The sequence below is a fragment of the Leptopilina boulardi genome, unplaced genomic scaffold (assembly GCF_019393585.1).
Source record: "Leptopilina boulardi isolate dan_hultmark-lab unplaced genomic scaffold, ZJU_Lbou_2.1 LbouV2_328, whole genome shotgun sequence".
NCBI lineage: Eukaryota > Metazoa > Arthropoda > Insecta > Hymenoptera > Figitidae > Leptopilina > Leptopilina boulardi.
In genome coordinates, this window is record NW_026137894.1 from 376666 (window position 1) to 403479 (window position 26814).

Genomic DNA, 26814 nt, shown 5'->3' on the forward strand with positions numbered 1-26814 from the left:
GACAGTATATATATAATTTATTGTATGTAGATATATATATATGTTTTATTTTATTAAAATAATTCCAATTTAGAGAATTATTTATATTAAATATATTATTACACAAAAATAATTACAAATCACTGTAATAACTACATATAGCGAACAACTATATTATATATTAAAAAGAAAAAAAAATGTTATTGACTATATTATAATCACAATAAGATTCTTGATGAACGTGAATCAAAAGTAGAAAATTATTTTTAAAAAATATTTTATAATGAGGTAACATTTTTTGGTAATTTTGAAATTTTCTCCAAATTGAAAATAAATTATTGAAAAAAATTTTTATAAAATTGAATTTACACGAATATAAAAATACAAATTTTGAGATATATAATGATAAATTTTAAGCATTAATTTTATTGGGAAATTTCATATATTAGAACTAAACCAGCCATGCAGACATTTTGGCACTGGACCAGAAGTAACAAACGTCGCACGTCCAATTTCCTCGAAAGTAGTGGCATTTAAAATTAATAGGCCAACTTCTGTTTCGCGATCCTGTCCCCATATCAGGACACTTAAAACAATACCATCGTCTTCGTTCTAAAAAAAAAGAATATGTAATTTCTAATTTTTATGAAAATTTGAACTTTTTATTTGAAATATTCATATATAATATGTAAAAAGTTTAAAAAATAAAAATAAATTTTTTTTTTATATGAAAATGCAACAAATTTTTGTTGTAGTCATTAAATGAAACACTCAGGATCTTCATTAAGATGATTAATTTATTTAAAAAAAAGTTTAATATTTAAAATTACAAATAAGAATCACCAAAGGCACCAACGCAGCTAGCTGCCATCTTTTTTTTTCCTCCTCTCTCTACTTCTCTCCCCACTCCTCACATCCAACTTCAGCTCCCTCTATTCTTATCTATATAAATTAATACTTTGCCCGCCTTTATTTTAAATGATAACATTCGGCCATCCTTAATTTGTTTGGACCCTCAAACAATAATCAGTAATTAACTTTTTCAGTGAGCAACATAATCACCATATCGTTGTGGTTTTACACTTTGCCTTTTTCGCCTTAAATTGACAGATTCGTTTACATTTTTCGTTTTTACAGTTCGACGTTTTACATTCTCGCATTTTTCGATATCATTCATATTTACATTTCTCTTTTCAATCATATTATCATCACTTTCAATCTCATCATGAATTTCCTGATCACTTTCTAAATCTGAATTCAACTCAAAGTCATCGAATTTTTGATATCCCGTCCATAATTTTAGTTGACTCACGTGCGCGGTAGTTTCGTACCCTCTATCTCCGGTTTTATTTAATTTCTTTACTCGATAAACATCACTCGGTAAAATCTCGAATATTACTAACGGACCAGTATATCTAGGTTGCAACTTTGTTGATTGACCGGTTGAAATCGGATTTCGTTTCATGTAAACTATATTTCCAATATCATACTTTACATTCGCGTTTTTGTTTTCATCGTATTTTAACTTATATTTCTTTTGTTCATTAGCCAAATGTTCTCTAACTTCAGATTGAACAATTTCGGGTAATTGATAATCAAAATTTTTATCAGCTATTTCGCGCAATCCATCAATTTCGTGTCGCGGTTTAAACCCATATAAAGTTTCAAAAGGACTTTTTCCGGTCGATCGACTTACACTTGAATTCAAATCATTTTGAATCTTACTTAATTTACGATCCCAATTATTTTGTTTATTATCATCTAACGCTATTTGCATAATCGGTAAAACGGTTTGATTCAATCGCTCAATTAAGCCATTTGCTTTCGGGTGACGACTCGAATTTAGTGTATGTTTAATTTGATAATCATCACATAATTTTTGGAAATTTTGACTCGTAAAACACGTTCCTCGATCTGTGATAAATCTTTTCGGAGCTGTAAATTGCAAAATATATTTTTCACACGATTTTACAGTTTCTGTGGCGCTTACATTTTTAACCGGTATTAACACAGCGTATTTTGTCAAATTATCAATCAAACCAAGTACATATTGATTTTTCAAACCAGTCATGGGGAATGGTCCCAAATGATCAATATGAACTACATCAAACGGTTGTCGACCTATCGGGATCGGATGTAATTCTCCCTCCACTTTCCCTGCTTTTCGCTTTGCCAAAATACAAGGCAAACAACTTCTAATGTGGAATTTTACATAAGCTTTCAATTTCGGAAAATAATAACTCTCAAGGATACTCTTACAAGTTTTATCAACGCCAAAGTGGCTTTTCAAATCGTGAAACCTGATAACAATCGATTTTCTCATTGACGGCGGAACAACAAACAATTTTCGATTTTTTTTGTCAACCATTACTGATTTAAATAACAAACCGTCTTCAAGACAATAATCTTTTACTTTTTCTTTTTCGTCTTTAGATCGTTCGATTTCTTTCCTTAATAATATTTCGATTATAAGCTTACTTTTCGGATCAGATCGTTGAAACATTAACAATTCGTTATCGCGTCTGTTTACAAACATAATTTCGGCATTTTGACAATGGTCAGGTGAATTTTCAGAATTTTCGACAGGTGCTCTTGATAAGGCATCTACATGCAACATTTTACTACCACTTCTGTGTTTAATCTCAAAATCGTATTCTGAAATTTCACTTACCCATCGGGCAATTTGAGTATTTTGAGTCTTCCATATATTTAAATAAACAAGACATTGGCAATCTGTGATAATTGTAAAATGAATTCCAATTAAAAAAGGTCGCAATCTTTCGAGAGCCCACTTAATCGCCAACAATTCCAACTTACTGGAATGGTATTTCGATTCTGACTCGGTTGTTTTCTTACTAATTGCGTACACTAATTGCAATTTTTCGTTTTCAGTGTCAGATTGAAAAATCATAGCACCAAGACCCACAGATGACGCATCAGTGTGTAATTCAGTTACTTCCGCGAGTGAATTATACATTTTTAAAACCGGTTTCGACGTTAATTTTTCTTTAATGTCTTTAAATGATTTTTCTTGCTCGGATTTCCATTCAAAAGGACGATCGTTTTTCAACAAATCCGTGATTGGTGCGATAATCTTTGCAAAATCGGGAATAAATCTACGAAAGAAACTTGACAAACCCACAAATCTTCGAACTTCGTGAACAGTCATTGGTCTCGGAAACTGTTCAATCGCAAGAATCTTTCTTTCGCCTGGTTTAATTTGACCTTCGCCAATTACAAAGCCCAAGTACTCCACTTTTCTCATTCCAAATTGACACTTCTTCAAATTTAATGTTAAATTTGCATCCCTCAATAAACCCAAAACAATCTTTAAATTACTCATTAATTTTTCCCAAGTTTTAGCATAAACACACGTGTCATCAAAGAAAGTAAAAGCAATTTTATTTCGTCTTGCCTCTCCCAAAACTTTTTCCATTAATTTAGCAAAATATCGTGGAGCATTTGCAAGACCGAACATTGCCCTCTCAAAGTGTCCCGTTTGTGATTCAGTTATAAAAGCTGTTTTTATTTTTGCATTTTCTGTCAGTGGCATTTGCAAATAGCCACTCAATAAATCTAAAAGTATAAAAAATTCGACTTCACCCAGCTCTTCTAAGAGCTCATCAAATTTTGGAATGGGAAAATTAACCAGCTTTGTAATTTTATTTAGTCGTCTATAATCTATTACCATTCTTAGATCCCCGTTTTTTTTTTTGATTAAAAATGCCGGACTTGCGAAATCAGAATTTGTTTCCGAAACCAAACCTGCTTTCTTATATTCCCTGACAATTTTATCTAGCGCTTCACGATCGTGTCTATTCATTTTATACGGTTTCGACTGAACTGGTACCGCATTTTCTTTTAATTCAATGTCCATTTCAATTTTATTTGTACAACCAAGTTCACTTTCATTCAAAGCTATACAATCTCTAAAATCATTCAAAATTGTTACAACTTCTTCTTTTTGTTTATTCGTTAAAGATTCATCGAGGTTTACATTATCGCGAGTAATTTTACTTTTCGGTTTTGCCGTCGGAATTTCGTCGTCCTCATATACCACCATAATATCATTAAAAATATCCCCTTTATTAATCATTTGCGGTTTATTTCCCATGTTAATTACAGGCCATTCTAATTTAGTCTCATTAATCACGACATTGATAAAATTTACCGTTCCGGGTTGTACTTCACAATTTTCTAACGACTCGATTTTAGCATTGCTTTTTTTCTCGTGATTAAAAATTTCTAACTCGACATTTTCGAATTTCAACTCTGAACCAATTCGCGTGTAACTTATATTTTCATTTTCAGTAAAGCTACGTCCCAAAATAATGTCATATTTCTGCGAAAAATCAGGAACAACTTTTAAATTTAATTTTAACGGCTTCAAATTTTCGAATTTTATGACAGCGTCAATTTTTCCGGGTGACTCGATTATACTTTCCCCAAATCCACTTAATTTCATTTTAACTGGATGCATTTCAAAACCCTCAATTAAAACTGTCGTCGATTTTATTGTTGAAACCGACGCTCCCATGTCAATTAATGCTTTTAATTTCTTTTCATTAACTTTAACCTCTCGAATAAATTTATCGCCCGAATTATTTTTATTCACTTGACTCGTATTTTTAACTAAATTTACCTCTTCAATTTTAGGACTTTTATTTTCACTTTTATTCGATTTTTGATTGCAACGATTTGCGATATGTCCGGGACGTTTACAAATATAACATATAATTTCTCGTTTTTCGTTTGTACAATTTCGCGCTAAATGACCAAATTGATTACATTTAAAACACTTACGTTCGTCCTGCGAAGTTGTTGAATTGCTTTGATTAATCGATCTCTTACCATCTGTCGATGAATTGTTATCATCTCTGCTTGAAGTTGACTGTTGTCTCCATCTGCTACTACCTGATTGAGAATTTTGTCGTTTAGATTCAGCAATCCTTTCTCGTCTCGCATTATCCATCCTCTTGACCATCACCAAATCTTGCAGCATTGCATCAGTTGACTGATAATCACGTGCCATCACGTAATTCGCCATGTCCTTACTCCACAAGCCTCTAGCAACTTCATTTCGAATTTCAATTACGGTTAGACGAAGTACCTCACACAAATAAACCTTTTCCAAAAAATAATCCAGAATTGATTCTTTTGGTCCTTGAACTCGTCGTTCCATTTCTTTTAACTTTTCACTCACTGTCAATGTAAAGGTGAACGTTGCCTTGAAAGCTCTCACAAATGTTTCAAAATTAGTTATTACAGTTCCTTTTGTCAATAACCACTTAAAAGCACCTTTCTTGAGTCTCGATTTCGCAATGCTATACGCCATTGCATCTGTCCAATTGTTAATAATTTTCATATTTTCAATTTCTCGAATCCAAGCCCTGGCAGCTTCCGGTCCCTCATTTCCCTGAAATTCATGAATTGCTTCAGGAATTGGAGGAAAATATGGCATCAAAGTATCTTGTCGTGCTGCTAAGTTTTCGGATAGCGTCGACAAAACTCGAGTTAATTCGTTGCTTTCTCGTGACGAACTCGCAGTAGCTTGATTCCCACGCGCCTGCGCTTCTGTACTAAGATGTTCCATGGCTGCATTCATGTCCGCTTCTTTTCGTTTCAAAATTTGATCACGATCCCGAATTTCTTGTTCATAAAACTCCCTCTCTTGCTCTATATCCTCTTTCTGTTTCTGGATCAACTCCAGAGCTCTGGCCAGCCTCTCCTCGGCTGAATCTCCTGGACCATTCGACATGCTTCCAGCTAAAGATAACTGATCAGAATAATTGTCTCGATAAAACGTTTCAAATGATTTCTCTCGCAGATTATCACCATCCATTAATCCAACTGATTAACAACTTTAATTAAAACGATCCTCACTATAATCAATCTCACGATCTCTTTTTACTAATCCACAAAACATGTGAAAACCACACCAACAATGAACAAGCTCTGACGCTTCACACTTTCACGTTTCCCATCCAAGAATATCTCGTGCATCCAAACTTATTTTGTAATCCTCGTAATCCCACTTCTGATTTGTTGTAGTCATTAAATGAAACACTCAGGATCTTCATTAAGATGATTAATTTATTTAAAAAAAAGTTTAATATTTAAAATTACAAATAAGAATCACCAAAGGCACCAACGCAGCTAGCTGCCATCTTTTTTTTTCCTCCTCTCTCTACTTCTCTCCCCACTCCTCACATCCAACTTCAGCTCCCTCTATTCTTATCTATATAAATTAATACTTTGCCCGCCTTTATTTTAAATGATAACATTTTGAATATAATTAAAATTTCTTTTTTCTTTACCTTTCCATCTGGAGAGGGAACAAAAATTGGTTCACTTGGATAGACATTTTTTTCACACCATGTTTTTCGAGTTTTATTGAAAATATCGACTTTGATGATCTATTTAAAAAAAAAGAAAACTAAATAAATATGGATTAAAATTTCTCAAACGGATCACCTGAAATTTTCAAAAAACACAATTTATTTACAACGTAAATTTTATTTCTACCTGTTGTTAAAATTATTAAGAAATGGTGCGATTCCAGGTGAGATTTTGATTTTTTCGGAGTAGGTTAACCGATTGCAATGAAACTTTGGAATTTTGTTATATATAGAAAGACTAATCTTTAACGTAAATTGCAGCTTAAAATATTTCTTAGTTTACGAGATTTACAATAAGAACAAAAAAATTTAAACTGCTATATCTACCGTTCTAATAATCGGATTGAGGTCTACTTTTTTAAAAAATGTCAAGGAAAATGAGAGGAATAAATCTCTTTCAGAACAATTTTTTATAATTTTACAACTAAAAAAATTATTAAATAATAATTGAATAAATTTCACGCGACAATCTAAAAATCAATCACTTAAACGCTAAAATGATCTTACATGTGTTTTCTTTAATGTTCCGAAGAAATCCAATTGTAAATGCAAGTTTAACTTATTTAATTTTAATAATTTACGAGTATAAACAATTGCGATTTCTGCTAGTTGACGTGCAGACGACATTGCGCACGCAGCATTCTCACGTAGCCAATTTAGTCCACAAATCACGTCAGCTGGTTACAGGAGAATGCTGCGTGCGCAATGTCGTCTGCACGTCAACTAGCAGAAATCGCAATTGTTTATACTCGTAAATTATTAAAATTAAATAAGTTAAACTTGCATTTACAATCGGATTCCTTTGGAACATTAAAGAAAACACTGGTAAGATCATTTTAGCGTTTAAGACCAGGTCCAAGTGAGGCAGCGCCATCTACATTGAAACTAAAATTTTGGAAAATTTTCAACAGCCTTTTCTTGAAAACAAGAAGGTAAAATGCTTTTTCCTTTATGGATAATTGATTATTGGCAAGACATACACCAGCTAAAACTTTTTTTGAGTTAAAATAATAAAAAAAATATCATGTCAATAAATTAAATATGAGCACTTTTTTCACAAGAACTGTAACAGTACTTTCTCAGAAATTACAATCAAAAATGCAATTTCCATTTGGAAAATTAATAAACGCTAAAAAATACACGACCTAAGATTTACCAATCACGAAAATAACAAAAAAAAATTTTATTAAATATTTAACATATTGATACTGCTTTACTGATTGTGACAGCCCTTTGGTAGATTATGTATTTCAGGTGGTTAGCAACAGCGCCAATCTCCTCCTTTCGGCAAAACTGCGAAACGTCTGTTGACATATATAACCTGCCAAACGGCTGTCACAATGAGTAAAATATGTTATGTTAAAATACTTTTTTTTTGTTATTTTCGTGATTGGTAAATCTCAGGTCGTGTATTTTTTAGTGTTTATTAATTTTCCAAATGGAAATTGCATTTTTGATTGTAATTTCTGAGAAAGTACTGTTACAGTTCTTGTGAAAAAAGTGCTCATATTTAATTTATTGACATGAAATTTTTTTTATTATTTTAACTCAAAAAAAGTTTTAGCTGGTGTATATCTTACCAATAATCAATTATCCATAAAGGAAAAAGCATTTTACCTTCTTGTTTTCAAGAAAAGGCTGTTGAAAATTTTCCAAAATGTTAGTTTCAATGTAGATGGCGCTGTCTCACTTGGACCTGGCCTTAAGTGATTAAATTTTAGATTGTCGCGTGAAATTTATTTAATTATTATTTAATAATTTTTTTAGTTGTAAATTTATAAAAAATTGTTCTATAAGAGATTTATTCCTTTCATTTTCCTTGACATTTTAAAAAAAGTAGACCTCAATCCGATTATTAGAACGGAAGATATAGCAGTTTAAATTTTTTTGTTCTTATTGCAAATCTCGTAAACTAACAAATATTTTAAGCTGAAATTTACGTTAAAGATTAGTCTTACTATAATATATAACAAAATTCCAAAGTTTCATTGCAATCATTTAACCTACTCCGAAAAAGTCAAAATCTCACCTGGAATCGCACAATGACGACCTCCATGAAGTTGGCGTCGACGCTCAGCGTCGAAATTTATTTTTTTACGGGACCAAAAATATCAAATGATTTTTAAAAAGATTTTGGGACCACATAAAATCTTGAAAAGTATTTCTCAAGGCTTATGTTATTAAGATATTACAAAAAAATTTAAACTTTATAAAAATCGATTATTTAAACAAATATGAGAAATTAAAACTAATACCGTAATTTTCTATTGCGGCACGTTTGTATCAGTTTCGGTGTATCAATTTCGGTGACCAAAATTACGTGTATTTTGAAGATATTTTGCCCGCCGAAATTGGAGCCAATAGAAATCTTAAAAATGTTTCAATTACGGCAAGGGAAAAAATTTGATCTCAAATAATTAAATTAATAATTGTTTAAATGTGCATCTTTGTAAGTAATTGTATCAAAAAAAGAGTGAAATAATTTTTTTTAATCATTTGGCAACAGTTATATTAAATATAATAGTAATAAATAGTTATTTTTTATGAACGCGCCGTAATTGATGCACTCGCCGTAATTGGTACACTTACCCTATGAAATATTAAAGTTAAATATTAATCGACAATTTAACAAAAATTAATTTCAATTATGTTTCACAAAAGTTGATGATACATTATTACCTAATCATCAATTTTGCTCTGCATGTAACTTTGCTTGTGTGCGCGCGCAACAATTTTCAGTTGTCTAAAATTAAATTATAATTAATGAATTAATAATTAATTTAATTTACCTATTTTGTAATCAATTAATCTAATATATAATATATTAGTACTAATTAATTAAATTGAATTAATTATAGCAGTAATTAATTTAATTTTCGACAACTGAAAATGTGTTGCGCGCGCACACAAGCTTGGACCGTGCAATTGGTTATTCTTCTCCTGTGAATTATCATCATAAAGTTCATAAAGTTGATAATGTGACTGTGCTATTGTACCTGTTTTGTTTGATCTCATTTTATAATACTTAAGTATAAATAAATCAAATTTAAAATTGTTGTGAGAAAAATACTGAAAAAAACTATGAAACATGTCAGAAAATGGAAATATAGTAAGTACCCTGTGAAAATTTATGTATTTATATATTTGAAAGAAAAAATAACCTCAAAATAAAAATATTTGTAATCTGAAGAAAGGTCTGTGTTGAAGAAATTTATAACATCTCATGATTTTTTTTTTTTTAGAAAAAACCAAGTAAGAAAATAAGCTCGAATTAATAATATTATAAAAAATTCTTCTTTTGAGGTTATATTTCTTTGTCAATAATAATATTCGATTTGTTAATAACCGTTTTAAAAGAGTATATATTTAGCGTTAAATTTTGTACAGGTATATTAAGTTGGCGCAACCACATTATCGAAATTACTTTTTACCTATGCCATAATTAAGTGCTCATTTAGTGCTAATTTAATGCCAAAAGCACAAATTTAATGCTGTACATTTTTAAAAAAAAAACCGTGGTGGCGCCAGCTTAACGTTAAGGTAGCGCCACCACATAAAACAAAGCTGCAAAAAATTTTCTTATTGATACCATAATTTAGTGCTCATTTAGTGCTCTCCAAATATTTTGCTCTTAATTAAAAATATGAGATTTTAAATGTTAGATTTGTCCAAAATCAAGTTTCAGACAAAAACAAGTTTAACCACTTACATTTTTTTAATTTAAAAATTTAAAAATTAATCGATTGACTTGATACCAGTTACACGGGGGTTTTCGGGGTCGCTGATTAGGAATACGGTATCATTTTTTCAAAATTTAAAATGGCGGAACCAATATGGCGGATGACAAAATTAAAAATTGACCGAATATGTTTGAAACTCGTTACTTGGAGGTTTTCTGGGTCGCTCATTACGAATCCGATGTTAAATTTTTTACGAATAAAAATTTTGAAATTAAAAAAAGATATAACCTCATCCTCTTTGCACAAAGAAAGATTTCTACTTGTGGAGCAAAAAATTTAAAATGGAGAAAAATTTATTGGCAAAAAATCTCCATTCTCTCTTTAGGGGAAGGGAGTAATCATTGTTAAATTAAAAAATTTGATTTTCTTTTCATTTTGAATTCTTTAGGACACAAGTAGCAACCTTTTCATTTGTAGAGAGGAGAAGTTTAAATCTTAATTTTTATTGTCAAAAAAAATTATTAGTAATACTAATTACTTTTTACCTATACCATAATTAAGTGCTCATTTACTGAATTTTAATGCGAATAGCACAAATTTAATGCTGTACATTTTAAAAAAAAATCATGGTGGCGCCAGCTTAACGTTAAGGTAGCGCCAACACATAGAAAAAATCTCTAAAAAATTTTCTTATTTATGCCATAATTTAGTGCTCATTGAGTGCTAATTTAATGCCAAAAGCACAAATTTAATGCTGCACCCAGAGAATAGATTACTTTGATTTAAAGAAATCAGTTTCTTTGACTTGTTTTATTTCATTTAAAATAAAATTTTCTTTGAAACAAAAAAAGCTTATTAGTTTCAGAGAAAATTGTTCTTTAAATCAAAGAAATTCTAACATTGAGTCATGGAAACATTTATTTGAAATAAATAAAAAATTTCTTTTAACGAAGATAAATTTTTTTAATCACAGAAAATTTGTTTGAAACAAATAAATTTTCTTTGAAGCAAAGAAATATTTCTCAAAGGAATTAATTTCTTTAATTCAAAGATATCCTTTTTCTAGGTCCGTTAACCTGGCTTGTCCACATTGTCCGATCTGGATAAAACCTATTTGAAAATTAAGGGCTAATTTAAGGCTAATTTAATGCCCTAATGACGAATTTAATGCTCGGCATTTTCTTTAAAAAACTTGTGGACAAGCTAGCTTAACATTAAGGTGGCTTTTCCACACAATGAAGGAGCACTCGTAGGAAAGTCTACTATAGGTCAAAATTTAGGGTTTTTTAAGGCTCTTCAATGCTTTATTGACGAATTTAATGCCAGCATCATTTCGCGAAATAATTAAAAAATTTAATTCTTACTTGATAAGCTTGCCCATTTCTGCTGCTACTCAGCCACTAGTCAGACCCTAAATAGCGTCGCTCGTCTGAAAAGTCTAGCCAAAAAGTCGTTAATCCTAGAGGTACCACTTCCAGGAAAAAATTTTTTATATATGCTAACATTTAGGGCTCAATTAGGGCTAATTTAGTACCACATGCAAAAATTTAGGGCCCTTTACCTATTTAAAGTAACCCTTCGTACTGCTAGCTTGACGTCAAGCTGGATCTGAATTAGTAGTTTTCTACTAATGAAAGAGTGCGCATTCGTTTACTAATTGAATTAGTAACAGTTATGACTAATTTGTAGTAAAAAAAACTACTAATTGCTAGTAGAAAACTACTAATTTATGGAGTAAGTCGTATTTTTTACTATTTCAAATTAGTAAGCCGATTTACGCTATGAATTAGTAGTTTTTTTACTAAAAATTAGTAAAAACTGTTACTAATTCAATTGGTAAACGAATACGCACTCTTTCATTAGTAGAAAACTACTAAGTCAGATTTAGAGAGTAGGGTTCTCAACTAAGACTATTTAAATTTTTCAAAAACCACCCCTAAGTTCAAAAAAACATCCCCAATTATTAAAACTTGATTTAACCAAACAATAATCATATAGGACTTAGGAGCTAAATTAGTGTTCTTCAATAGCACTAAATTGACTTTTTAAAAATGCACTCCCAAGCACCCCAACCATGTAACTGATAGAAAACCAAACACAAAACCTACCCTCAAATAATTCAACTTAATATTTTCAAAAAACAAAAACATACACATTTAGAGTTCTTAAAAAGCACTTAATTAGATGTTCAAAAATGATCCACCAATTTCAAAAACTACCCCTGAGTAGTTCTAACTCAATTTTCTCAAAAAAAAGTACTAAAGAATTTGGGGCTCATAAATAGCACTAAATTGGATGTTCAAAATTGATCCACCAATTTTAAAAACTACACATAATTAGTTCAAACACAATGTTTTCCAAAAACAAGTACTTATAAATTTAGGGCTAATTTAAGGCTCTTAAATAGAACTAAATTAAATGTTCGAAAATGATCTACTAACTTCTAAAACTACCCCTGGGTAGTTCTAACTCAATTTTTTCAAAAAACAAGTACTTAGAAATTAAGGTTAATATAAGGCTCTTAAATAGAACTAAATAAATGTTCAAAAGTGATCCACTAATTTTAAAAACTATACATGAGTATTTCAAACTCAATTTTTTCATGAAAAAGTACTTAGGAATTTAGGGATAATTTATGGCTCTTTACGAGCACCGAATTGGATATTCAAAAATGATCCACCAACTTCAAAAACCACCCCTGAGAAAATCAAAATCAATTTTTTCAAAATCAAGTAATTAGAAATTTAGGGCTAATTTAGGGTTCTTAACCCCTTCGCAGTGTAGCAAAAATAAAGCTTCAGTGCCCCGTATGTGGGAAAAAAAATTTTTTTTTTAAATTGATATTAAAAAAAACCCGAAAATCTAAGAATACCCATTGACAAGTTTATTGTATTGTTAAAATAATGAAGTAAACGATTATTAAAATAATGAAGTAAACTATCGCCAATTTATCATATTTTGTGTCTACTTATTTTTTTTGAGATGCCTCTATAGCGGTCATGCACACTGGTGGCACGACATTTTTTTGCCTCTATAGAGGTCAATAACAGTGAAGGGGTTAAATAGCACTAAATTAGATGTTCAAAAATGATCCACCAATTTCAAAAACTACCCCTGAGTACTTCAAACTCAGTTTTTACAAAAAACAAGTACTTTGGAATATAGGGCTAATTTAAGGCTCATTATTATAGCACTAAATTGCATTTTCAAAAACGATCCACCAACTTCAAAAACTTCGCCTCAGTAGTTCAAAAATTTCTTTTACATTTTTTTATCGAAAATAACGATTTTTAATAAACAAATTAATTTTTTTAAACTGTGAAAGCTATTATTTTTACTTTTTTTTATTTTTACATACCTGAAAATAGTAAGAAGATTTTGCAAAAAAAAATTTCGAGTAGTCATCCAAAAAGGGTAATCAGGTTATCAGTAAAACATTTTGCAAAGTATTTTAGTAGTATTTCCATGTATGTAAATATAAAAAAAGTAAAACAACGGGTCTAAAGTTAAAAAAAATAATTTGTTTATAAAAAAATCGTTATTTTCTATAAAAAAATTCAAAAATAAATTTTTGAACTAGTCGGGGGTAGTTTTTAGGATTGGTAGATAATTTTTAAACAGCCAATACAGTGCTATTTACGAGAAATAAATAAGCAAGTAATTCTTAAGTGCTTATTTTTAAATAAAATCGTTTAGACTTGCTAAGGTAGTGTTAAATTTGGCATTAAAGCATTTAAGAGTTTTAAATAAGCCCTAAATTTTGACACCTTGAAGACCTTCCTAAGAGTATTCCTTCGATATGTGGACAAACTAATATAGCGTTAAATTTAAATTTTTGCAATTAGTTCGCGAAATTATGCCGGCACTAAATTTGTCAATAGAGCATTGCGGAGCCTTAAAAAAGCCCTAAATTTTGACCTATAGTAGACCTTCCTACGAGTGTTCCTTCATTGTGTGGACAAACTGATATCAAGTAAGAATTAAATTTTTGCAAATATTTCGCGAAATGATGCTGGCATTAAATTCGTCAATAAAGCATTGAAAAGCCTTAAAAAACCCTAAATTTTGACCTATAGTAGACTTTCCTACGAGTGCTCCTTCATTGTGTGGAAAAGCCACCTTAATGTTAAGCTAGCTTGTCCACAAGTTTTTTAAAGAAAATGCCGAGCATTAAATTCGTCATTAGGGCATTAAATTAGCCTTAAATTAGCCCTTAATTTTCAAATAGGTTTTATCCAGATCGGACAATGTGGACAAGCCAGGTTAACGGACCTAGAAAAACGATATCTTTGAATTAAAGAAATTAATTCCTTTGAGAAATATTTCTTTGCTTCAAAGAAAATTTATTTGTTTCAAACAAATTTTCTGTGATTAAAAAAATTTATCTTCGTTAAAAGAAATTTTTTATTTATTTCAAATAAATGTTTCCATGACTCAATGTTAGAATTTCTTTGATTTAAAGAACAATTTTCTCTGAAACTAATAAGCTTTTTTTGTTTCAAAGAAAATTTTATTTTAAATGAAATAAAACAAGTCAAAGAAACTGATTTCTTTAAATCAAAGTAATCTATTCTCTGGGTGCAGCATTAAATTTGTGCTTTTGGCATTAAATTAGCACTCAATGAGCACTAAATTATGGCATAAATAAGAAAATTTTTTAGAGATTTTTTCTATGTGTTGGCGCTACCTTAACGTTAAGCTGGCGCCACCATGATTTTTTTTTAAAATGTACAGCATTAAATTTGTGCTATTCGCATTAAAATTCAGTAAATGAGCACTTAATTATGGTATAGGTAAAAAGTAATTAGTATTACTAATAATTTTTTTTGACAATAAAAATTAAGATTTAAACTTCTCCTCTCTACAAATGAAAAGGTTGCTACTTGTGTCCTAAAAAATTCAAAATGAAAAGAAAATCAAATTTTTTAATTTAACAATGATTACTCCCTTCCCCTAAAGAGAGAATGGAGATTTTTTGCCAATAAATTTTTCTCCATTTTAAATTTTTTGCTCCACAAGTAGAAATCTTTCTTTGTGCAAAGAGGATGAGGTTATATCTTTTTTTAATTTCAAAATTTTTATTCGTAAAAAATTTAACATCGGATTCGTAATGAGCGACCCAGAAAACCTCCAAGTAACGAGTTTCAAACATATTCGGTCAATTTTTAATTTTGTCATCCGCCATATTGGTTCCGCCATTTTAAATTTTGAAAAAATGATACCGGATTCCTAATCAGCGACCCCGAAAACCCCCGTGTAACTGGTATCAAGTCAATCGATTAATTTTTAAATTTTTAAATTAAAAAAATGTAAGTGGTTAAACTTGTTTTTGTCTGAAACTTGATTTTGGACAAATCTAACATTTAAAATCTCATATTTTTAATTAAGAGCAAAATATTTGGAGAGCACTAAATGAGCACTAAATTATGGTATCAATAAGAAAATTTTTTGCAGCTTTTTTTTATGTGGTGGCGCTACCTTAACGTTAAGCTGGCGCCACCACGGTTTTTTTTTAAAAAATGTACAGCATTAAATTTGTGCTTTTGGCATTAAATTAGCACTAAATGAGCACTTAATTATGGCATAGGTAAAAAGTAATTTCGATAATGTGGTTGCGCCAACTTAATATACCTATTTTGTACCTCTCTTTACACATATTTTATTATTTATAAAAAAATAGTAATTATTCTAATTATTTAATGGGCCAAATTCAACAGCCAATGCAGAATGAAACCTCTAATCGTAAATCTTAAGCTTTTATACATGAGAGAGAAAAGGACAAAAGCTATTTCTATCCTTTTCTCTTTCTTAAGATTTACGATTAGAGATTTCATTCTGCTTAGGCCTAATATAGTTATTTTTAATAACAAATAAAATGGTACCTATATATAATTAAAATTTATTTCATCAAAATTCGTAAAATTCACTTGTACAATTTTCAAAAGAAATTATGTTGTTAAACAATTATTTAATAAAAACAATTTTATTTGTTTAGAATGTTTGAAGAATTCTCTTTGAGTTCAACATATTTATGTTTGAAAATTTTATAAATTTTAGTTTAAGGTTATATCAAGGGCAAGTTATTTAAAACTGCTAAAAATTTCAATTGATAATAATTTTTTTAAACAAAAAATTTTATTTTCTTCTATTAAGTTTTTTTAAATTAATAGTATATTATGTGGCAAGCACGTAAAGTAGTACTTTTTGGTGAGGATGTAATTTTCAGTACGAGCTGTCGTTAGTGCGACGTAGGTGAGACGAAGACGAGCCAAGTCGAACCGAAGTCGGACTAACGACAGCGAGTATTGAAATCATCCGAACTTAAAAATTACTACGTGCGTGCCACATACGCTATTTTTTCGTCATTGTTATGAAAAAGTGAAACAATTTTAAAGAAAAAAAATTTATTTTTTAAAAGAATTTATATATATTTATATATATTTATATATTATTCCGGTATTGCAAAAATTATGCAAAAATTAACAACTGTCTAAAAAAGTCTTTTTTAGGCAGTTGGCCCAAACTGCCTTAAAAAGTGCTACTTTATCTGCCCAAAACAGGCACAAAAAGACACTTTTCATGTCAATGGCGAAAAAAAATTTTTTTTTCCAATAATTTTAAAAATTTATTTTAATCACATTAGGAGTAAAAAGAAAATGATTTAACATTGAATATTAAATATTTTATAGGTTTTGAAAAATTTATCACTTGGTGGTATTAAATATAATTAAATTTTTTAATTTTAGTTGATCCGTTTGAAAAATTCTCACTCTCTAATAATATAATAGTAAATAAAATATTTTTCTTTTTTTTTCTTACCGTTCCTGGATTATCCAGATCGACATCACTCGATATACCATAAAAATAACGATACTCTTTACCAAGAAAATAATCATAATTTATGCGTGGCGTTTCTAATCCAAGATCACATAAAAGTTCTGGGTTTACAAAAATTTTTCCATTAATCAATTTATGGGCACTTGCTTTTCCATTGAGAAGACTTTTTTTTCTATTTTTTCCTTTTTTCTTCTTATTCTTCAAAGAAATTTTATTATCTGACAAATTTTTCACAAAACTTTGATTAACTGTCTCTGTTTTTATTAAATTTTCCTCTGATGATGTATTATCGGATATATTTTTCATTGGCAATATAAATCGTAATGGTCTTCCTCGAAATAAATTTGCATAATCGGGATTTGTTTGCATACTCTAGAAATGAAAAATTATTATTATTATTATTTTTTATAATTATGATTATAACATAATATTAATTATTATTAATAATTAGCAGTACTTATAGTACTTATTAATAATTAGCAATGATTTTATATATTTTAAATTATTCAAATTTTAAAAATATCAAAAAAAGATTTCAAAATACTTAATTCAATTTAAAAATGATTTTTTAAACTAGAAACATTCAAAAATTATTATTTTTCAAAAACAAATTTTGTATTGAATTGTGCTCACTCAGCACAAAAAGATTAACTGTATAATATTTTTGAAAACTTAACAATTTTTGATAGTAATTGAAGTTTAAAATCAAAAAATAAATTAATATGTATGTTTCGAAAATTTTTTGAAAATGTTATAATTAATTCTTTTTTTTTGGTAAGCAAGCACAATTCCGCACAAAATTAATTTAAAAAAAAAATAATAATTTTTGAATTGAATTATTTTCAAAAATTTAGAAGTTTTCGAAAATGTTACAATAGATTCATTTGGTACTAAACTAGCAGAATTCATTAAAACATTGATTTTTGACAATTTTTTTAAAAAAATATTTCTGGATTAAAAATCTTATTTTTGGATTTTAAAATTGAATTATTTTGAAAAATTATTAAATTTTTGTTAATGTTATATTTGCTTCTTTTGGTTCTCGGCGAGCTCAAAAAAATTTTTTTTTGAAAATACAATTTTTGAATATTCTTGTATTTAAAATCGTTTTTTTAGTACAAAGATTAAATTATTTTTAATAATTAATTTATTATCACAAAATCAATTAATTTATTATTAAAATTTATTATCAAATATTTTAAAAAATCTTATAAAAGTTTCTTTTTGTTCCGGTCTTGCATAATTTTTAGTTTTTAAATTTTTAAAAATTTTCAATTTTACATATAATTTTTTGAGCTTTAAAAGTTTTTATTTTTAAAAATTAGAGTTTTCAAAAACTTGCAATAATTGCATTCAGAGCATTAATTATTTTAAATATTTAAATAAAATAAAAATAAAAAAAAAAATTATTTTTTTTATATTTACATACATTTATAGCATTTATATACATGCAATCGAGCATCGATGCATCTCGATATGCACAAATATCTAAAACAACATAATCATTATCCAATGTTTCAAATTGATTGATAATGTGCAAATAGAAAAAAGCTTCTGTTAAAAATGTTTTCACAATTTTTCCACTTTTTCTCGAGATGACGTGAATTTGTGTCTGTAAATTGAAAAAAAAATTGCATTATTAAAATTTCATTTTCATTTACCTATTTTTATTATTATTATATTTTATTTTTTAATAAATAATTTTACTAACAGTTTCGTCATTGTGCCATTTTAATGAACTGCGCATTGGTTCATTTTTTAGACGATTTTTTATTGTTGACACTAATGCCACGGACAATGGTTGTTCAACAATAATAAAATAATTGTCCGTAATTCCAAAAGTATGCATATAAGCGGGATTTAAAAGCCATCTTGATGCTACAGTTGCTTCAATTTTTGCCTCATCGAACATTGAAGTTTTTTTTTCATTTCCAAATTCATCTAAAAAAGAAAAGAAATTATTAATTACAAAATATATTTACATTTTATTTATAATTACAATTTTTTGGGACGCATAACGCTACTTTTAAGCTGAGTTTTTATTTGTTCCAATTAGTATTTTGGAGAATTTTCATCAAACAGATTTTCTATATTACAAAATATTTATCGAAATCTTTCTATCGATTGTTTGTTCGGCCATTTTCAATTTCGGACGAATGAAAATTCTATTAAGGCCAGGTCCAAGTGAGGCAGTGCCATCTACATTGAAACTAAAATTAAGGAAAATTTTCAACAGTCTTTTCATGAAAACAAGAGGGTAAAATGCTTTTTCCTTTATGGATAATTGATTATTGGCAAGATATACACCAGCTAAAACTTTTTTTGAGTTAAAATAATAAAAAAAATTTCATGTCAATAAATTAAATATGAGCACTTTTTTCACAAAAACTGTAACAGTACTTTCTCAGAAATTACAATCAAAAATGCAATTTCCATTTGGAAAATTAATAAACTCTAAAAAATACACGACCTAAGATTTACCAATCACGAAAATAACAAAAAAAAAGTATTTTAACATAACATATTTTACTCATTATGACAGCCGTTTGGCAGGTTATATGTGTCACCAGACGTTTCGCAGTTTTGCCGAAAGGAGGAGATTGGCGCTGTTGCTAACCACCGGAAATACATAATCTACCAAAGGGCTGTCACAATCAGTAAAACAGTGTCCATATGTTAAATATTTAATAAAAATTTTTTTTTGTTATTTTCGTGATTGGTAAATCTTAGGTCGTGTATTTTTTAGAGTTTATTAATTTTCCAAATGGAAATTGCATTTTTGATTGTAATTTCTGAGAAAGTACTGTTACAGTTTTTGTGAAAAAAGTGCTCATATTTAATTTATTGACATGAAATTTTTTTTATTATTTTAACTCAAAAAAAGTTTTAGCTGGTGTATATCTTGCCAATAATCAATTATCCATAAAGGAAAAAGCATTTTGCCTTCTTGTTTTCAAGAAAAGGCTGTTGAAAATTTTCCAAAATTTTAGTATCAATGTAGTTGGCGCTGCCTCACTTGGACCTGGCCTTAATTAGAAATTCTGTTAAATTAATTTTCGGTTAAGTAAAAATTCTGTAGTATGAAAAATCGATTATATGGAAATTATATGAAATAATAATTCGAACAAATGAAAATTCATCTGAAAGAATAAAATAAAAATTCTATGCAATGAAATTTTACCCAATAAAAATTCTTTAAAATACCTATTATGTTAAATAAAAATTCAAGCATATAAAAATTCTGTTAAATAAAAAGTCGAACAAATAAAAATTCTGTGAAGTGAATTTTCATAAAAAAATTCTGTAATATAGAAAATCGGTTTGATGAAAATTCTGCAAAATACTAATTCGAGGAAATAAAAATTTGGCTCAAAAATAATTTTGAAAAATGAAATTCTATAAAATGAAAATTCTAACTAATGATTTTTAGAACATATTCATGCGTCCCAATTTTTTTTATATTTTGTCAGATAATTGAATAATTATTAAATATTTTAATTTTATTAATAAAAATTTAAAAAAAAATTTTACCTTTGATAGTTTTACTGGGTGAAAATGAAACAACAGTATAAACTGGACCACGTGAGGTAATATTTATTCCAACATTGTAAACTGTTCCATCTTTCATTATATGAGGGTGAGATGTGTGATTAACTATCGATACATATTTCGATACATCTACCTTTTTTTTTGTTTTTGAAAAAAGTAAATAATATTATTTTAATTTTTAAATATATTCTAATATTTTAAGTTATATAATCAAAATTAGATTCATTGAAATTTTTTTCCAAAATATTTATTTTGGCAACGTTTTGATGGTATTAATTTAAAAAAAAATTTAATTTTTTTACAATAATTAATTGATAATAATGATAATTTAATAATAATAGTAATAATAATAATCATAATAATAACAATAATAGTAAAGTAAATTAATAATTTTATATAATATTCTAGAATATTGTAAATTTAAAATTTTTCAAAAGATAAAAAAAAATAATACCCTTCCTAAGGTCTCAAGGGTTTTTGGATCTATTCTATGCATAATTGGACTTTCTGTAAATGTATAAAATTCATCACAAAATGGATAAACCGATATCATAGAATTGTCCGAAGTACTATTTTCAGGTTGAAATGCTGCTGAAATTCTGCAAAATATATAATTTTTTATTTCTTAAAGAACAAATTTTATTTATACACACTTTGATGATTTTTCTTTAATATTTGAAAAAAAATTATTTTTTTTAAATTTTACTAACCTTTGAAAAATACTTTTACAAGGATCTGGCACTGATTTTGTACCAAAAGCTGTTACAACAATTCTTTTGGCGCTTTGATTTTTTTTAAACACTTCCGTTTGTACGAATCTGCTTTGATATGTTACTTTTCCATCGGAAATTGCAAAACTAATTTTCAGTAACATATTTAAAAAAAAAAAAAGTAAAAATAACTACTTTACTGTTTCTCTTTGAATGAAAAAAGAAATAAATTTTTTTTTTAATTATAGAAAATAAATTATAAAAAAATAATAATTACCGATGTAGAAGAGCTGAACTATCAAAGAGATGATTAAATGTGTATTCACCAACTTTCAATGATCCAGGTCCATTTCTTAATAAGGATCCCTTTAACCATTTTGGAATATTTCCAGTAATTTTTCCCGAAATTGGTTTAATGATTTCGTGTTCACACGATCTTGTCCAAATAGAGCCATCACAATTCGGATAGAGATTTATTGATTCCTCAGATTCTTCAGTTTTTAATTTTTTTCTACTTTTGGTAGCATGATCCTTATAATAGAAAATTTCAATATTTATAATAATTATATTTATTTTAGTTAATTAATTAATTTAACTAATCGGGTTACTCTATATTTTTGAATTTTGTTGAAAATAATTTTTACTAATTAGAAAAAATATTAGTATACATATTTAGTAAAAAAAAAATTACAAAATCACTTGAAACTCGTTAATTGGGAATTTTTTGTGTGATGCAAATTATGAGTTTAATATTAACTTCGTAATTGGTAACTCCAAAAACCCATGACTAACAAGATTTAAATCAAATCCGTTCAATTGAAAAAAATTGACGTATCAGATCTGACATTTTTAATTTTAAAAATCTGACCTCAAATTCATAATCGGCGACCCCGAAAACCCCCGAGTAATAAGTTTCAAGCGAGGGGCTGTTCACTCTCGAATACCCGATTTGTAATGTAGAGAATATACTAGGTATCTTCCGAATATTCATCAATTAACATAAGAAAATGTAAATTTCTTGATTCTGAATATATTGTATTTTAATTGGAGATTACCGACGATTATTGAAAAGGACGTTCGAATTTGTCGAATACTATGCGAATCCAAACGAATCTCGTCGATTCCAGTAAAATTCTAAATCATGCAGTAAGAATTGTTGCGAGTCACGAATGGTTACGGAGACATACGAGCGAATTCGGCGGCGAATTATACAATTAATCTATTTTTCTTGCAATCTTACTCTTGCAAGTAATTACTTCAAATAAAATGAAAGCACTATTTCCCTTAATTTCAAAATAGGAATTACAAAAATGACTAGCAATCCTTAAAAATCTTTAATGAATTCTCAAATATTGTTCAATTGGATTTTCAGTGAACAGCCCCTCGGTTTCAAGCGATTTTGTTCATTTTTTAAAAAATTCTTTCACCATATTGCATCCACCATTTTGAATTTTGAAAATATAACCTCAGTTTCATAATCAGCGACCCCAAAAACCCCCAAGTAACGAGTTTCAAACGTTTTTTAACAAACCATCTGCCATATTGGGTCGGCCATTTTGAATTTTAAAAATCGGACCTTAGATTCATAATCAGCAACCCCGAAAACCCCCGAGTAACAAGTTTCAAGCGAATTCGATCATTTTTTCAAAAATTCTTTCACCATATTGGATCCGCCATTTGGAATTTTGAAAATCTGACCTGAGATTCATAATCAGCAACCTCGAAAACTTCCGAGTAACAAGTTCCAAGCGATTTTGTAACAATTTAAAAATATTTTTAGGACTATTTTTTCTTCATTAAAAAAAAAAATTGTTCACTTTAAATTATTAAAAATTTACTTTTTATTTTTAGGAAATAAATTTTCATGGTTTAAATTTAAATTCTAAGGAGGCTAAATATAAGCCTTAGGCCCCCCCTCACCCCTATTTTTCTCTAAATAGTTATATTTCAAAAACATTTTGAATTTAGCGCTCATATCAATAATTTTGTGTTACATGGTTGGCACTTGCACTGTTATATATCAATTTACAAGACTCCCAACCTAAAAATTCTGTTGTTTTGCGTGAATTGTCGTAAATAAGTTTCGAGAGGCTTTTTTTAAAAGTAAAAGTAAGTACTTCTCTATATAATTCATACTATTTAAGAGGAGAGACAAGTGAAATTTCAGCCTATCGAAATTAATGTCGTTAATGGGAGTAAATTTTTTTTTCTGCCATTTAGGATCTAAAATTATCTATTATTAAAATTAAAATAAAAATTATTTTTGTCAATTTTGAAAATTTTATTTTTTTTGCAAAATTAAAAATTTTTTAAAATCCATACGATAGGTTGTTTAAAATCATGAAGAAAACGTAAAAAAAAAAAAATTAGGTGATGAGAAAAATAAATAAAATTATGGAAGAAGTTGAATTTTTAAAGAATCACCAGTAAAATTTAAACCAATCAAATAATTAACCTTGTTTAGAGGAAAACAATTTTTTTTGGCATTTTTTCAGAACCTGAAATCACATTTCACTATTAAAAAGAAAAAAAAAAGTTTTAATTATTTTATAAATTTTTTTTATTTTTCAAAATTTGCATTTTTTGAAAAAATTTAAATTTCCCAAAATCCATACGCTTGATTGTTAAAATCATTAAAAAAAAGTCGATGAAAAACAAAAGAAATTGTAAAAGAAGGTCAGTTTTTTAATTTTATTTGAAAAAATATTAACAAATTAATTGTTTTTTTTTAATTTTTCATATTGGAAATTTTAAATACTCAATATTGTCAAAAAAAATATTGACAACCCTAAACATTAATTTCGATGGTTTAAAATTTTACCGGTCCCTCTCATTAAAATTTTGATTTTATTTGGTTCAAATAAATAAATCTTTAGCTCTGTGAAAAATATATATAAATTTTTTATTTAATTCAAAAATAAAATATATTTTTGGTTTAAATATAACTTTCTCCGGGTTTATTCGCAAAATTTAACAAAACTGAAAATATAAAATTTTTATTAAAATTTTAATTCAACTCACTTCAAAATCTTGACTTTTAGATGTATTCAGATTTAATCCATTTTTACTCAGTAAATTACGGATAACATTCCATTTTGAAGGTTGTAAGTCATCTTCTGATTTGGCTCGTTTCATTATTGAATTTCAAAATTTTTTTGCGTTTCAATAAAGATTTTATAAATCGAGTTTCTTTTTTTTAAATTTATGTTCGTTTTCTATGAATTTTATTTGGATTTTCAAAATTTTATTTTGACTTTGAAACTTTTTTTTATAATTTTGTTTTATAAAATTAGAAAATCCATTAAAATTTTATATTTTAAAATAATATTCACTCATTTTTTTTTTTTTATAGTTTTAAAGAAAATTAATCTTATACACGAGAGATTACTGAAGAACGTATATAACTTTCATTGTAAAATATATAAGTCAAGTAAAGATGACAATATTTCGTGGATATACTTTTTTTTTGTATATAAAATCCATTATTTGTCGCGTCTACCTTCAGTAACTGAATGACGGTCGCACGAAGGCCTTTTGACCTTAAAAGGTATTGGTTTATAATCACTTTAGCAGAAAGTGCAAGTGACTGAAACCTTATTGGCAAGCAATTCGAATTATTTAGGTTTCAAACCACGTGCTTCCGAGGCACGTGGAATTGATGTTTTAACAAGTTTCGATTTTTAGAATGATGAAATACGAACCTTTTATTTCCATATCAATTTTGACCCACTTAAATTAAAATTATTAAAACGAGGTTATATTTTATTTCTTGCATCATTTGGGTCCTATAAAAATTTTGGGATTGTCAAAAAAATAAAAAATTTTGACCATTTTAGAAATTAAAGTCTTAAAAAATTAACCCCTTGGGTGTCGATGACGTGTATACACGTCATGGAATAGGTGGGCTCCAAAATGTCGATGACGTGTATACACGCACATAAATTTTGAGCCCAATAATAAGACGGAATTGGCCTAAAATTTGTTAGTCTGGGATTTTTTGGGTCACTGCTTCCGAATTTGATGTCAGATTTACAAAATTCAAAATGGCGGATCCAATATGGCGACCAAAAATTTTGAAAATTGACCATATTCGCTTGAAACTCGTTACTCGGGGGTTTTTGGGGTCGCTGATTCCGAATTTGATGTCAGAAATTCAAAAATTCAAAATGGATACAATAATAATCACATCCATACTATGCTATTTTGAATTTTCAAAATCTGACTTGAATATCATAATCAGCGACGTTCAAAACCCCCAAGTAACAATTTTTAAGTATTTTTAAATCATTTTTGCCATTTTTAAAAAAAATTGTCCTCCATATTGGCTCCGACATTTTGAATTTTTGAAATCTGACTTTAGATTCGTAATCAGCGACCCCAAAAACCCCCGAGTAACAATTTTTAAGTATTTTAAAATCATTTTTGCCATTTTTTGAAAAATCGTCCGCCGTATTGGCTCGGCCATTTTGAATTTTTGAAATCTGACTTTAGATTCGTAATCAGCGACCCCAAAAACCCCCAAGTAACAATTTTTAAGTATTTTTAAATCATTTTTGCCATTTTTTAAAATAATTGTCCGCATTATTGGCTCCGCCATTTTGAATTTTGACTATTTTTCATCGCTAATTTTTTTCCACGCTTTTTTAATAATTATTAACAATCTCTCGCATCCATTTTCAAAAATATTAATTTTTTCAAAAAATAAAAATTCTAAAATGGTCAAAAATTAAAATTTTCTTTTTTTGACCACATTATATTATGTATTTTTAGGACCCAAATGATGCAAGAAAAAAATACAATCTTCTTTAATAATTTAAATTTAAGTGGATCAAAATTGGGGGTGCTGCCTCCCTTTGAATTGCAAAAAATATAGTAAATTATTTTTCGAACCAAATTTTCGAAAACTTTATGTAAAAACACAAAACTAAAAAAAAAATTTAATCTGACACATTTTAAAGAAAATTATAAATAAGCATTTAAAAATAAAAAAAAAATCATTAAAATTCTGAAATTTTGAAAAATTCATATGTTATAAATGGCTTGCAAAATAAAATTGAAAAATTAGTACTAAAAGAAAAAAAAGTTTCAAAAAAATCAGTGATGTAAATGCAAAATAATGTCTGATTTGGTATGGAATACCAAAAAAAAAAAAAATAGTAACAAATTTTTACTAATAAATTTTTTTTGTACATATAAAATTTTATAAAATTTTCTTTTCAATTAATATTTATTTTGCCTCTGAGACAAAAAAAAATATATATATTTTTTTTCTAAAAAGTTAATATTACATTGACACTAACTTTAATTGATGTCGAATATTTCCAAATTGATTTTGAAAAAGTGAAAAAATTCCCACATGACATCGTTAAAAACACACACTTTAGTATATTAAAAATATTTTATCCTTCGATACGTGTCCCATCAGGACAATAATTTAACTAAAAGATTTATTTTTAAAAAAGTATATATAATTCCATGTACAGTCATTATAAATTATAGAGGTATATAGAGGTTTGGGGAGATTTATATATTTAAATTGACATTGCCCTAGTTTAAAAGTGTCAATTTAATAAGATTCTGCAATTTTTCAATTTCTTTCAGTATTTATTTTTTTCCCTTTTTTTTATAATATCAGAAAATCTAATTTATATTCTTCTGCTT

The 26814-nt window shown here is 27.9% G+C and overlaps 1 protein-coding gene across 3 annotated transcripts; it reads right to left on the bottom strand.

Annotated features, from left to right (window-relative positions):
• Positions 1–26579, bottom strand: LOC127285047 (carotenoid isomerooxygenase). 3 transcript variants are annotated; one of them, XM_051310840.1, is made up of 10 exons: positions 26454–26579; positions 21431–21684; positions 21154–21300; positions 20898–21042; positions 20426–20576; positions 18606–18835; positions 18324–18506; positions 16877–17266; positions 6297–6395; positions 1–591 (listed from the first exon to the last, which is right to left on the bottom strand). In XM_051310840.1, the coding sequence occupies exons 1-10, from the start codon at positions 26514–26516 to the stop codon at positions 418–420; spliced, it is 1836 nt and encodes a 611-aa protein (XP_051166797.1). In that variant the 5' UTR covers positions 26517–26579; the 3' UTR covers positions 1–417. The 3 variants fall into 3 exon arrangements, with proteins under 3 accessions (XP_051166797.1, XP_051166796.1, XP_051166798.1); XM_051310839.1 differs by lacking the exon at positions 26454–26579 and adding an exon at positions 24175–24690; XM_051310841.1 differs by lacking the exon at positions 26454–26579 and adding an exon at positions 22685–22723.
• Positions 26580–26814: the final 235 nt, after the last annotated feature.

What these genes read in the sequence shown, in the direction of transcription:
- LOC127285047 (XM_051310839.1), bottom strand. Translation starts at nt 24,288, where the DNA reads ATGAAACGAGCCAAATCAGAAGATGACTTACAACCTTCAAAATGGAAT. An exon ending in CTAAAAGTCAAGATTTTGAA is followed by an intron (nt 21,685 to 24,174) that starts GTGAGTTGAATT and finishes TTCTATTATAAG; the next exon opens with GATCATGCTACCAAAAGTAG. An exon ending in ATCTGGATAATCCAGGAACG is followed by an intron (nt 6,396 to 16,876) that starts GTAAGAAAAAAA and finishes TTTTTTAAATAG; the next exon opens with ATCATCAAAGTCGATATTTT.